This window comes from Mastacembelus armatus, chromosome 12 (genome assembly GCF_900324485.2).
Source record: "Mastacembelus armatus chromosome 12, fMasArm1.2, whole genome shotgun sequence".
NCBI lineage: Eukaryota > Metazoa > Chordata > Actinopteri > Synbranchiformes > Mastacembelidae > Mastacembelus > Mastacembelus armatus.
This window is the reverse complement of record NC_046644.1, coordinates 16,701,411-16,713,744: the sequence shown is the minus strand read 5'-3', so window position 1 is coordinate 16,713,744 and position 12,334 is coordinate 16,701,411. Positions and strand designations below refer to the sequence as shown.

The 12,334-nt window shown below is 38.2% G+C and overlaps 1 protein-coding gene across 2 annotated transcripts in view; it reads right to left on the bottom strand.

Moving 5' to 3' along the window:
* Positions 1 to 225: 225 nt before the first annotated feature.
* fibcd1b (fibrinogen C domain containing 1b) overlaps positions 226 to 12,334 on the bottom strand; it is a 74,827-nt gene continuing 62,718 nt past the window's right edge. For both annotated transcript variants that reach the window (XM_026297900.1, XM_033325482.1), the window contains 2 exons: positions 3,051 to 3,230; positions 226 to 491 (listed from right to left, as the gene is read on the bottom strand). In XM_026297900.1, the coding sequence (XP_026153685.1) occupies positions 226 to 491; positions 3,051 to 3,230 (446 nt within the window). The remainder of the gene's footprint in view (positions 492 to 3,050; positions 3,231 to 12,334) is intronic.

Below are 12,334 nucleotides of genomic sequence, written 5' to 3'. Positions count from 1 at the left end.
AAGGATTATGGCAGCTAGCATGACGAGTAGCTGAGTGATGCAGGGAGAGGAGCAAAAAGGAAGAGACAGAAGGAGGTAAACCGCTAAAATTAATCTAAACTAAATTCTAAGAGGTGTTTTAGTGAATAAACAATAGCAAGACAAGCAACTCCACCTACTGTAGCTGTCAGACATTGTGGTTTGTAATGTTTAAAAAAAAATTCTTTTTTTCCTTCTTTTTCAGTTTTATTTATTCTCAGGGTCGCGAGTGGGCCGTATCTTCATTTCAGAAAACTTGAGGGAGTACTGCCAGCCAGTCCAGGAGGACCACTCGATGCCATCGGCATAGGAGGTGTGCTGACCGCGCAGGTACTGGCCGTTAAGGTTGGAGGTGTGACAGTTGCGATACCACCAAGCACCGTGATAGAAAGAGGCACAGTTATTCTCCGAGTGGTCATTATCCCTGTCTTTGGTGGTGAACTTCATCCCATTGTGCTTTAGGAGAGAGTCACCTAGGGTGGGAAAATATGTGCAGCAAAATTTGTGTTAGGATGTAGATATAGGCTCATTTAAAATATGTATTAGAATATTGGGAGAAGAATAACACTACAAATATGAATGGTTTGAAGACTGAAAAAAACATTTTAACATTTTAAGCAACTTCTCTGTTTCTTTTACCAAGACATTCTTAGTTCTGATAAAAAAAAACATTAATTAGAAGTGTGACATGATATTATAAGTGAATCACTTCAAAACTGGTTTAAGAATTGTCAATTAATCACTTCTCTAAACAGGAGGAGAAGACAGAATAAAACAATAAAGCTGAGTTCTCTCGGGCATTGCTTCTCGTTATCTAAATGAGGAGGTCAGGCAGCTTTGTAGCCAATTTATCAAAGGTTGCACGGTGACCTTTTTATCTTCTTCTTCTTAATAACACACACCCAATGATTTCATCGGCATGTCTGTCAGTTAATGAACAGAAATTTAATAAGAAAAGAGGAAAACATGCTTAATGGTTCACATATGTTAATTTCATTGTTGCACTATTTATCTATTTTAGTAATTCATGCAGAAATCTTTAAATGTATCCAAATCAATACTCAATAAGACGGTATTCTTCTGTGTAGCATGTGTTTGTGAATATGACAATAATGGAAGACCACTGCAGGAATGCGGCACAAGAAAGTCACATCATCAAAGTGCCTTTAATCATGATCTGCATGGTAAGTCTCATCCACACAATCAAACTGCAGAGCTGAAAATATCTACTTTCCATATAGAGATTTCTCACTGGCAAATTGCATACATCGATAACTGCTTTCCAAACCCCTTCTCTAAGAGGCTTACAAGTAAAAGGAAAGCAGCATCCTTACAGAGACTGGTAGAACTAAAGTTTTTAGCAAATGGATGTTCAAAGAGCTGATAATGCTCAATAAATTCCCCATAGCTCGCCTTCACCCTCTCTCCTTTGCTTTCTTTCTAAACCAGGCTTCACATTGTGACCAGAAGTGGATACCAGGATAAAACTGAGAGCAGAATGAAAGGCCACTCACCAGCCATCAGGTGATGGCTAACAGCTCGTCAGGGCATCAAAGCCCTTAATTGCCCAGGAAGTGGCCACCTAGCTCCTTACCCTCTCACTCTGTCCTACTGTGCTCTCCATTTGGTATTACCATAGTAACCAGTCATCGGGAAAGATAACCTGACAGGCATGTTTGACATTCATGGTGTGTGGTGCTCGACATTAAGAGAAAAGAAATATTGCGGGAGGAAAATAAAGAAAAACAAATTAGCCAATAGCATCACAATGGATATAGAAAAGAGGTAAGAGGGGAAAAAAACAAACAAAACAGAAGCACTTAAAGGCTCATTTGCAATACTCTGGATGTCACCTTGGTGGTTGGAGGCCACCAGCCTCCTCTGATGCCCATTAAGATCCAGCTGTTTCCAGCCTAAATGAGCACCTGTCAGCTGATCAGAAAGCAGCCACAGCAGACCATAGTGCCGCTGCTGCTAATAATAATAGTAGTATTGCTTAGAGGGAGGCCAAGGCGAGAGCATGAGCATCCTGAGAGAGTTGGAGTACTCTTAGTTTGACTGGATTCAAATGTCCAACAGGCAGATGAGTTCAAGGTCAGGTCATGCTGATGACCCAACAGAAGCATTATTACAGAACTTTTTAGCAGATGCTATATTTGCACAAAAATCTGTTACACATGCAGCACTTTTTCCTTCCCCGCTGGTTTCCTTTTATACCCCTCTACTTTTTTGTCTCCTCTGTCCCTTAGATACCACTATCCTCATTTTTATTTACCTCTTCCTCTCATCTGTTACTCTTTTCTTTTCTTACACCTGTTCTCTTCATTCCTCCATCCTAGTTTCTTCCAGCCCTCCCTGTTTCTTCACTGTTTCATCTCTCATATCTGTCCCCATTCTCTCTGTGTTCTCAGAACAGAGCTCCCCAAAGGTTCTTTAAATTGCTGCTTCATTTCAACCGCAGGTTTTTGTTTACGCTGCAGGTCAAGCAGTGCAATTAATTGACAGTAATTTAATCAAGGTGACAGGTAGCTGGTTTGGATCTGGAGGTTGGGGTACAGAGACAACACAAGCAGTTCCTCTTTCAGAGCAACTGTCTGCATGGTTTAACAAGTGGACCACCTATTGCACCACAAAAAAATAACATACTATTATTTTACTAGAAGGCATATCTCTCTCTTTCTCTCTAAATACATATATATATATATATATATACATATATATATATATATATATATATATATATATATATATATATATATATATATATATATATATATATATATATATATACATACATATATATACATATATATATACATACATATATATACATATATATATACATACATATATACATATATATATATACATACATATATATACATATATATATACATACATATATATACATATATATATACATACATATATACATATATATATATATATATATATACACAATAAGTCCTCTATATACATGTGTGTGTGTGTGGTAATTCTTGCAATCTAACTCAGTCACTGACTATACATACCTGCATTGCCAGAATAGTCTCCCACAGTCAAAGGGTATCCATCATCATCAGGGTCCACTGAGAAGAGGCCCACTCCAAAGGTACCATACTGGGCGTAGGCTGTGCTATTTTCAAAGTCCTCTAAGTCGATGCGTAGCTCATAGTTTCCCTGGATGGACAGAGCATGGATCTGCTTCAGTCCTGCAGGGAAAAAAGTGAGACAAAGACCAAAACAATCCATTACAAAGTACTACCATTCTTCTCAGAAAACAACATAAGGCTGTTTCTGCAGCCTCCCAACCCTCTACATTTTCTGGAATTAAGATGTAATATGGTTTTTGTCCCATTTAGAGTCTCCCCGCATGTGTAGGGTTTCTTTCCACAACAAGATTAGACCTTTTTCTCTAAAATGTGGGGAAGGTTTACTTCTCACACAGCTGTTTGCCATATGGAGACATTAGCTGAATCCACTGAGTCAATATATGCGAATGAATTAATAAGGTCAACTATTAACACTTCTTCTTACTGGCATGTAGCTGCAGCACTAAAATGATATTTTTCAGTTAGGTCAGCTCACAAGAGAAAAAAGGGATTTGTTCTCACAGAGTATATTTTCAAATACTCAAGAGGATAATATGATGTACCACTGTTGAATTACCAAAAAAAAGATTTGGTAACGGAACAAGTTACTCACCTTTAAATCTACATTAATTTTTGATGCTGTATATATAAATATGCAACAAATGGAAGAAACATCAAAGTAAATGTCACCACTGTATCCTACATGCATTTTTGACTGAGGAAAGAGTGTATCCTGTAAATCCTTGATTGTGTGTTACTTCTGCCACTCCTCAGAGAAGGAGCACACATGTTTGCCTATCTCAACAATTTCAGATTCACACTTGCCATAATTTCACTCTATGCCTCAAACAGACGTTTTAATTGTTGATCAGTCCTTTAGAGAAAGTGTGCAAGACAAAAACGTGCTAGGGGGAAGAAAGTGTTTCCATCCCTTCTTCCTTGCACCCTGTTTCCCCCTGCTGTGCTGGAGTGATGACGCTTCCCAGGGCAAGTTTACTTCTCTAGGCATGATCAAAGGTACAAGTGCAATAGTGTGTCAGGCAGAGTGGAGCAGGAGGAACTCAACCTACAGAGGTCTCTTGAAATTCAAGGCAGGAAGACAAACAAAAGTAAACTCAGCCTCAAGACTGAGGATGTCCCATGCTTACAAATGTGCTCTATACATTTGCAGTGTTTATTTGAGAGACAAAAAAATAAAACAAAACAAAACATTTTAAACTGTGCACTGATGGAGAAGCTTCAGACACTTCATGGTTAACAACAAGGGTGGGATTTAGAACATGCAGAGGAAGCTGGAGGATGCAATTGCTTGTTTGCTTTACTGTGAATCCTTTAATGTCTCAGATTCAGCATGAAAGCAGGAAGGAATGTGTTTTTATGAACCTGAACATCAACATCATTTTATCTCCTATGGCAATCATCACCTTCACAAATGAAACTCATTCTCCTTTTTAAAGCTTACAAACCTTGAGCTGACTTTGTCTAATTTGAATTCCATCGTTGTCGAGAATTGCACTCTGAGAGGGCCTCGTTTGAAGTAGAGGGCTAATTTGATGACAAACACAGCTGAAAGAACCCATTATTATTCAGAGACTGAAGCTTGCAGTCTGGGCCCAGGCACTTAGTTTGGATTTAATCTTGCCCAATGGGACGTTGATCCCACTCTTTTCTTTTTCACAGTGGATCAGCAAATTGGAGGTGGAGAATCAGTCATTAATACATTCATAGGCAGGTACGTTCACGCATAACAGTTTCCAGTGAATTCTTATAATACTCTAATACTAAATACCGCATATATGCAGGAAACAGGCACACAGAAACACAAAATAAAATGCATTTCCACATGTATTCAGAGAAATAAAAATGATTCATTTACAGAAATAGTTTTTGTGTCACAGCCCTTTGAGAAAAAGTATCAATCCACACAGACACCTAAGGGAAAAGTAACCCTGGAGTGATTTGACAAACTTCAAAAGAAAAACTTAGGATGTTTTCTCTTTCAGAAAAAAAAAAAAAAAAAAAAAAAAAAAAAAAATATATATATATATATATATATATATATATATATATATATATATATATATACCAGATGCAACACGACTCTATTTAAAGACTCCATGGCTTCCAACTGTATTTACATAACTTTAATTCAGTATCTAATTAAAGCCCCAGAGAATCTCAGCGAGATTCTAATTCAGAATAATTAAAGGGGAAGACGCGTAAAATAACAACAGAGACTTCTTTGGTTAAAATCTAAATGCTCAGGTGTAACTTCCTGTTAATTAAATGCTACTGTTGAGTTATTTAAAATGGATTCTAATACAAGGGAGAATTTTGAGGTGTTTTGCTTCAGTATTAACATACTGATTGCTCCATTGGGGAGAGATCCTTCCCTCTTCTCACTGATTTGCCATTTAAGAGAAGCTTAGAAGAACATCTGTCGTCCTACGTGCTTTAGCTGGACAATTAGGGTATGCTTTCTTTATTCCCTTTGTTCTGACTACCTTTCTATGTGTTTAATATTAAGTCTGTCTGTTTAGATTTTTGTTATTGTTTAATCTACCTGACCCAAGCTATGTCTATTTAGCCATTCACAATTTAGCATGAAGGGATTTTGAGATAATTACACTTTCATAGGATGATGCAGTTTATTCATGTTAAAGTAAGTATGTGAAAATATTAAAGTATACTTTGACTCACAAATAACACTAATACTTCTTGGTATGAAGCTATCTCGCAGACTGGATTACAAAATTTGGCAAAGCAGAAACTACTACATGAAATCAGACCCTCAGGGGCCCTGAAAGCATCAGGTAGTCTGTGTGTCGACTACACTGTGTGGTAATAATCAAAACAGCAAAGTCCAAGTTGGCTCCTGCATTTTTTCCTACTGCATATGTTCAGGGGCCTGACATCAAAATCTAGTTTTAATACCTTTTTAATGTGTATACTTCATAGACATGTCTGGTTGTGTCTTTGACTTTTAGCAAAATAAGTTGTGGGAGCCTCATAAGGGCCCCACAGCTCACTGTTGCCCCAGGACCCCTAGTGGGCTTATCACATCCTGCCTAGAGTTACATTTTCCTTGAGCATAGAGTCAGGGAACATTTTAAGGCCACTGCTAATGCTACCAAACACTTCAAGCAACAACCTATGAGTGGGTAACACTCTTCTTTTAACTTTTCTTTACAGATAAATCTCTATGTGATGCAAGCACTACTCTCAGTCATCTAAAACGAAGATTAATAACTCTGGCAGAATTGGTATCTCAATCTGAACAATCAATGTGTTTACTGATAAGGAATCACAGTTAGAGGGGCCCTGATTAACAAGCACATTGATGGGACAAAAATCTTTACGCATTCTTCGCCATTAAATCTGCCATATCATTTTAGTTTCATTTACAATGTTTGCTAATAGGACAGGCTAAAAAGTGCTGTGCATTATTATGACTCTTAGTCATTCAGGTGTAGAAAAGACAAAAAGAGGATCTGTTATGCTAAACATGAGAATCATGCTGCTATTACATTTAGAACACATTAATATATGAGGGAGTCAACTATCGGTCCTCTGGTAATATGCAAATTTATGAGAAATGACAATAAAAGTGATATATATTTTAAATTACATCATTAAACTAGGTCATTGTAATCCATAAGACATTTTCACAGCTGCAAGGTTTATATAAAAGAGGACAAATTTAGCTTGTTTAAAACATGAAGGCAAAAATTTGTCACTTTTTATCTTTTATTCATTCTGGGAGGGCATGTTGTGTTCTCCAGAATTAAAAAAAAAAACAAGTTCAAACCTCTAACACTGATTAAACCATTACTGTCAGAGATTCCTGCTCCATAAATGTGATTTTACAATTAATGTGACTGACATCAATGATTTGACTTAAAAATGTAGACGACCTTTGTGAAATGTCTCTTTGATGCTGCTAAAAGACCCAAATATTAATGATTTATTTGCTTTTATTTGAAAAGTATGTAGGGGGATGTATTGGATGCTTTTAGGGGAACGGGTTGCAGTCCTGTGCTCACAGTCTCAGTGTAGCGCAGTACTACAGGGCAAAAAGAAAAAGAACAAAAAAACAGATCTCTAAACCCAACAGAGAAATTATTACACTTCTCTCTGCCGCTTGTGACATTTCTTGAAGTTAATTATTCATCATGCTTTTCTCCCTCTTTTGCTGTGGGGTAACTCCTGAGACTGTTTCAGCTGAAGAGGAGCAGCACTATTCCATCTCCTCCTCCCCATCTCCTCTCACCATAACTCAAGCCCTCCCTTGTTTTGTCTTCTCTTTTCTCTCAATCCCTCCCTCTTGGTTAATCTTCCTGTCAAGTTGTTTTACTCTACAGAGATTGTGGATAGGGAGGAGTTAGAATGGGTCTGACTATTTCTGTAGTCACAAGGACATGTGCTGTGCCCTTTGTCATTGGGGGCTGGGCTGGTTGAGGGGGTCTGTGAGCACACGTCAAAAGACAGGAGCACAGGGAGAAAAACAGAGACAGGTGTGTGCTGAACGTTGGCTTACGGCTCCCCTAGAGTCAACTGTGACATTTGGTGGGACAAAAAGCAACGTTTTCTGATTACTTGTCACAGCACTGACATGTCTATGTCTCCTCACAAGTTTCCTTTTGCAAATTCCCATATAGGACGGTCACTTTTCCCAGCAGTAGGATGTTACTCATTTGGAAGACACTCTACGGCTATAGAGCTTTACTCAATTGAATACATTTTTCTGCAGTATATTTTAAAGTACAGTGTAAGCTGCTGATACCATCATACAAGGACAAAGAACCAGGAGCATGCAAATCCATTAACCCTACTTTCACTGGTACGTGTGTAGATTGGCTGTAAATCAAATGGGATCTGATTTGATTTGATGAGACTTGTTATCAGCGTTAATATTGTCCCGATTCTCTCACAGAAAAAAAGTGGGTGCTGCATTTTCTTCTGGTCCACTCATGCACACACAAGTATCATGTGTTTGGCTGAAAGAACTAGTGCATGGGAGGATGAGTTTGCTATATTCAAAACCATTTCCCGATTGAATGCAGGGTGTTTGATACATGAATGAGCATGACAGTGGTTCTTTTTGTTTAGTGCCAAAAACTCAGTGCCATTCCCCAGGCTGAGTTTAACTTGGGAATAATGAGACTATATTGCTCACTTTGCCCACAGAGTCCTCATTATTACTCTTAGGAGTCACTTGCTTAATTTTGAAGACAGATACATTTTACAATATATTATTGATACACATCATTTGCTTTGAATCCTTATGGATTTCTGAAAAGACGGAGGCTCACTGAGCTGCATATTTCAGACCTTCAGCATTTTTACTGAATTAAATTCAGCAGCTTTAATGAGATCTGTCTCCCAGCGCCGCTGGAAGAGGTGGTTCAGCATGACTTCAGGTGTGAGGATGAGCCTCCATAGGTCTGGTGTGTAGGATGGCAGTATGAAGAAGGAATTATACAACTAATCTCTGACTTTTTCATTTTGCAGTCCCACTGCACAAAGAGGTATTAATGCTATCTATATTCATGAAAGTAGCATGGTGTGTCTAATTGAGTCCAAACCTTGGGCTCCTGTTGATTATCATTTTATAGTCAAGGGTCATGTTTATGTTTGTACATTTTTATGTGGGTACAAGCAATGCTACGATTTATATAGTAACTGAAAACAAAACTGTCTCTGTGGCAGACCAGTCAGTATTTATTAAATTTAAGTCATAATTAGCTTTTTTTCTGTCAGTCAGTTATAGGGAAAGGTTAGGGACAGTTACAAGCCACTGTAAAGCTCAGTCCTGTGGATTAGATGGAGCTGTGGGCTGTGGTTAGCCATACACTTAAAAGAGCAATGGATTAGTGCACGTGCTAATAAAAAGCTGCTGTGTGACAAACTGTAATATTTGAGGAATCGCACAAACCATAGCAGTTTTAGTATTCTTAAGTTTCTCTATCGATGTGCTAATTATTTTTTCTGATCTTTCCTTAGAAGATGAATAAAGTTGATCTCATCTTATCTTAAATGATGTGTTGTCTGTGACTGCACCACATCTTTGCTCTCTCCTGTTGCCACTTTGCTGAAACCTAGTTCCTGAAAGTCATCGAGCTGTCACTGCGTTCCTCTCACACCACATTACCCACCACTCATTTGAAATGAATGAGTACCATCATTTTGTCTCGTTTCTGGTGCCCACATGAGCTCATAGTATGAAACGAAAGAGGCGACAAGTTTACTTCGTGTTACTCATAATGTAGCTTGAACAATCTGATTTCATGTTTGCATGATTCAGCTGCTACTAGTGAACAGCATTTGTAGCTCATTCCAATGCAGACACTTATCCGTTTTGAAAATTACTCCATCTCTCTTGCATTTTTTTTATTGTGAGTATTAATAATGAGCAGGTAGATTATTTTATATATAGGGACAGGCAGAGGTTGGTGTAACATACGAGACACAAAGCTAATTGGCAGGTCACAATGCTGTATAGTTGCAGTGAGTCCTAATTAAAACTAATGTCTAACTAATGAATTTACCTCTCTAACATTTCTACCACACTTTAACCAATCATGCAACCAACAACCCTGGCAATCAAGAACAGATCAAGAACGCACATTGTCATACAGAAACCAGATTCACACTTCAACTAATAACTATTTCACCTTGACACTAATGTTCTTCATGTTTATTTCCTTGTCATCATCTAAGTGTTTGAACTGTAGGAGCCATGTGGAGTTTCCTTGTGTATTGAAGCCCTGTTATGATATATTATGCATAAAACCTTGGCTTTGCTCTAAGAATAATTCATGTAGACATAATTGAGCACATAAGAGGAAATCAAAATGTCTGCTGTGACTATGCAGTTGACAGTGATTACTGATGATAATAATATTGCACATGCAGTTTGGTGGTCACATGCTGTTAAATGCTTTGGTAACTGAACAGTGACTTTGAAAGAATGAGTATACAATAGTACAGTAGTGGTTATGTTTTCCATATTTCCCAGCATATTTCCCAAGCATAAATATATTGTTAAGAGGAGGAAATGTTGCATTTAATTGCTATTGTGTTGTCTTAGAGTCTGTTTGAACACTGTCTAATAGTTTTGATTTCTAAGAGCCCTTCACTAGTGCACCACCTGATCTGTATCTTATCTATCATTGTATATTAATGACAGCACATTTATATGTGGGCTGAATATTATGTTGCTGAAACAGAAGACCTCAAAATTTCTTATGTCCCAGCCACAGCCAAGTCAAATAGCCCAGTCAAACAGGATTCATTTGTTAGTGATAAAAAGGACATGGGTGGCACAATCATACAGATTTCAATGTTGGTTAGCACATAAGATTCAATTATTACATGCTAGTGCATTCAGGTAGTTGTCAGAATAAGATTTCAGGTTTGCGTTCAACCTCACACCTTTGCGGAACTAAATGCTTTCAAAAGGAAGGGATTTAGTTCAAGTCGGAGAATTAGAATCATAAAATCATGAGAGAGAAGAATGAGAGCCAACTACCCATCACATCTGATATCATCAGAAATTAACCTTTGGGGTGGAAAGACTGAGCCAAGAGTGGAAAAGAGATATAGTGGGAAAGTGGAAGGGAGAAAGAGAGGACAGTAGACAAATGCTGGGAGAGTTGGCAAGCCTGTAAGGCTGTAATTCAGGGAGAAGACCACATTAATATTTAGAGGTGCTCTCAGGTAAAACAAAATGAGCAGAGCAGCCCCAGCTTGACAGGAAAGACTGGCAACAGACAAGGCATAAACATCCACCGGGTATCCAGCAACCACACAGTCATAAAGCTTCAAGGTTTGTGTTAGAATTAGAAGTCCGCTTTGTCTTAGAAGTTAAACACATTTTAATTAAAAAATGTCAACGTATTGATAACAGACCACAACACATACATATGATATGGTATAAGACAGGTATAGATGTGATAGCTAATGTTGCCATCTGAGGTAAAGAGAGTAGCTACAGCAAATAGACCGTTATCATCTGCTAGACCTTTGTGAGAATGGATATAGTAACAAACAGAGTGTTCCAGGTTTAAGCACAAAAAGGTTGTGCTTTGTGTTAAAATAACTACTAAACATTTTCACATATAGGTCTGGTATTTTGTTGTCCCACCCATCCACGCTGACCTCTACTTTGCTGTTTGTGTGACACCACCAACAGTGTTCCTGCCATAATTACTGTGACTGCTAGAGGTTGACTAGTTGTTTAGACTGATAACAGCCATTCAATATAGTGATAATATTTGAAACGGCTCTGAAAAACCTACCCGAACACGCATAAGCACATTTTCAAGACAAGAGATCCCAGAACTGTTAGAACTACTGTAATACTCAGACCTAAACAAAAACACGGTTGATCCAAGCAGATCAAAAACGAGAAAGAGCAGGTACAGTCTGAAATACCTTTGGTTTAGTTGGTCCACTGAGGATGAACCCCACTGACTGTGATGAGCCACTGACTTTTCCTCTAACACGACCACAAGTGTTTTTTTTAGTGAAATTCATGTTCATCTCAGGATGAATTACATTATTTTTGATGATCTGTTATGGTCAGTGTTATGGTGATTTTCTTTTAGCTGCACTTCACAGTTGACACACTCTCTTGTGGAAAATGTCTACACTCAAAACATTGATTATGATGCACCATATTAACAGGCCTGGTGAATCCACTATATTAGACATGCTAGCACACGTACCAGAGACCTGCTACAATAAAAGTGGAACCAGACTTGACAGGATTGAATAGAATATGGTACAGAGCTGGGTCTTAAGATAAACCAAAAGAAACTGTAAAATCCTCTATCAGTCATTTCCTAATGTGCCCTGATGGGCTGTGTCCCTAGGGGGTAAAATGGTACAAATGTGAAAGGCATTAAAAGAAGTGCTGAAGAGCAAATCTAACTGAGCAGGGAGAATGTGTTAGATGAGAAGGAAACACAGTGACAGACACCAAAAATGGAGAGTTGACATGGAACAAGACATGATAAGGATGCCATAGAATATTGAAAAGCCACAGAGACTTTGATCATGGGCACATGACACTATTACAGCTGGGCAAGGGCAGGGTGATGGTTTTGCTAAGCCCCATCTGTGATTCCTTTCTCAAATTAATGAAGGGCTTGAGAAATGGAGAGAGAGTGTCCAAAGGGGCCACACATCTTAAGACCCTCCAGTGCTGTTTGCTTATAATG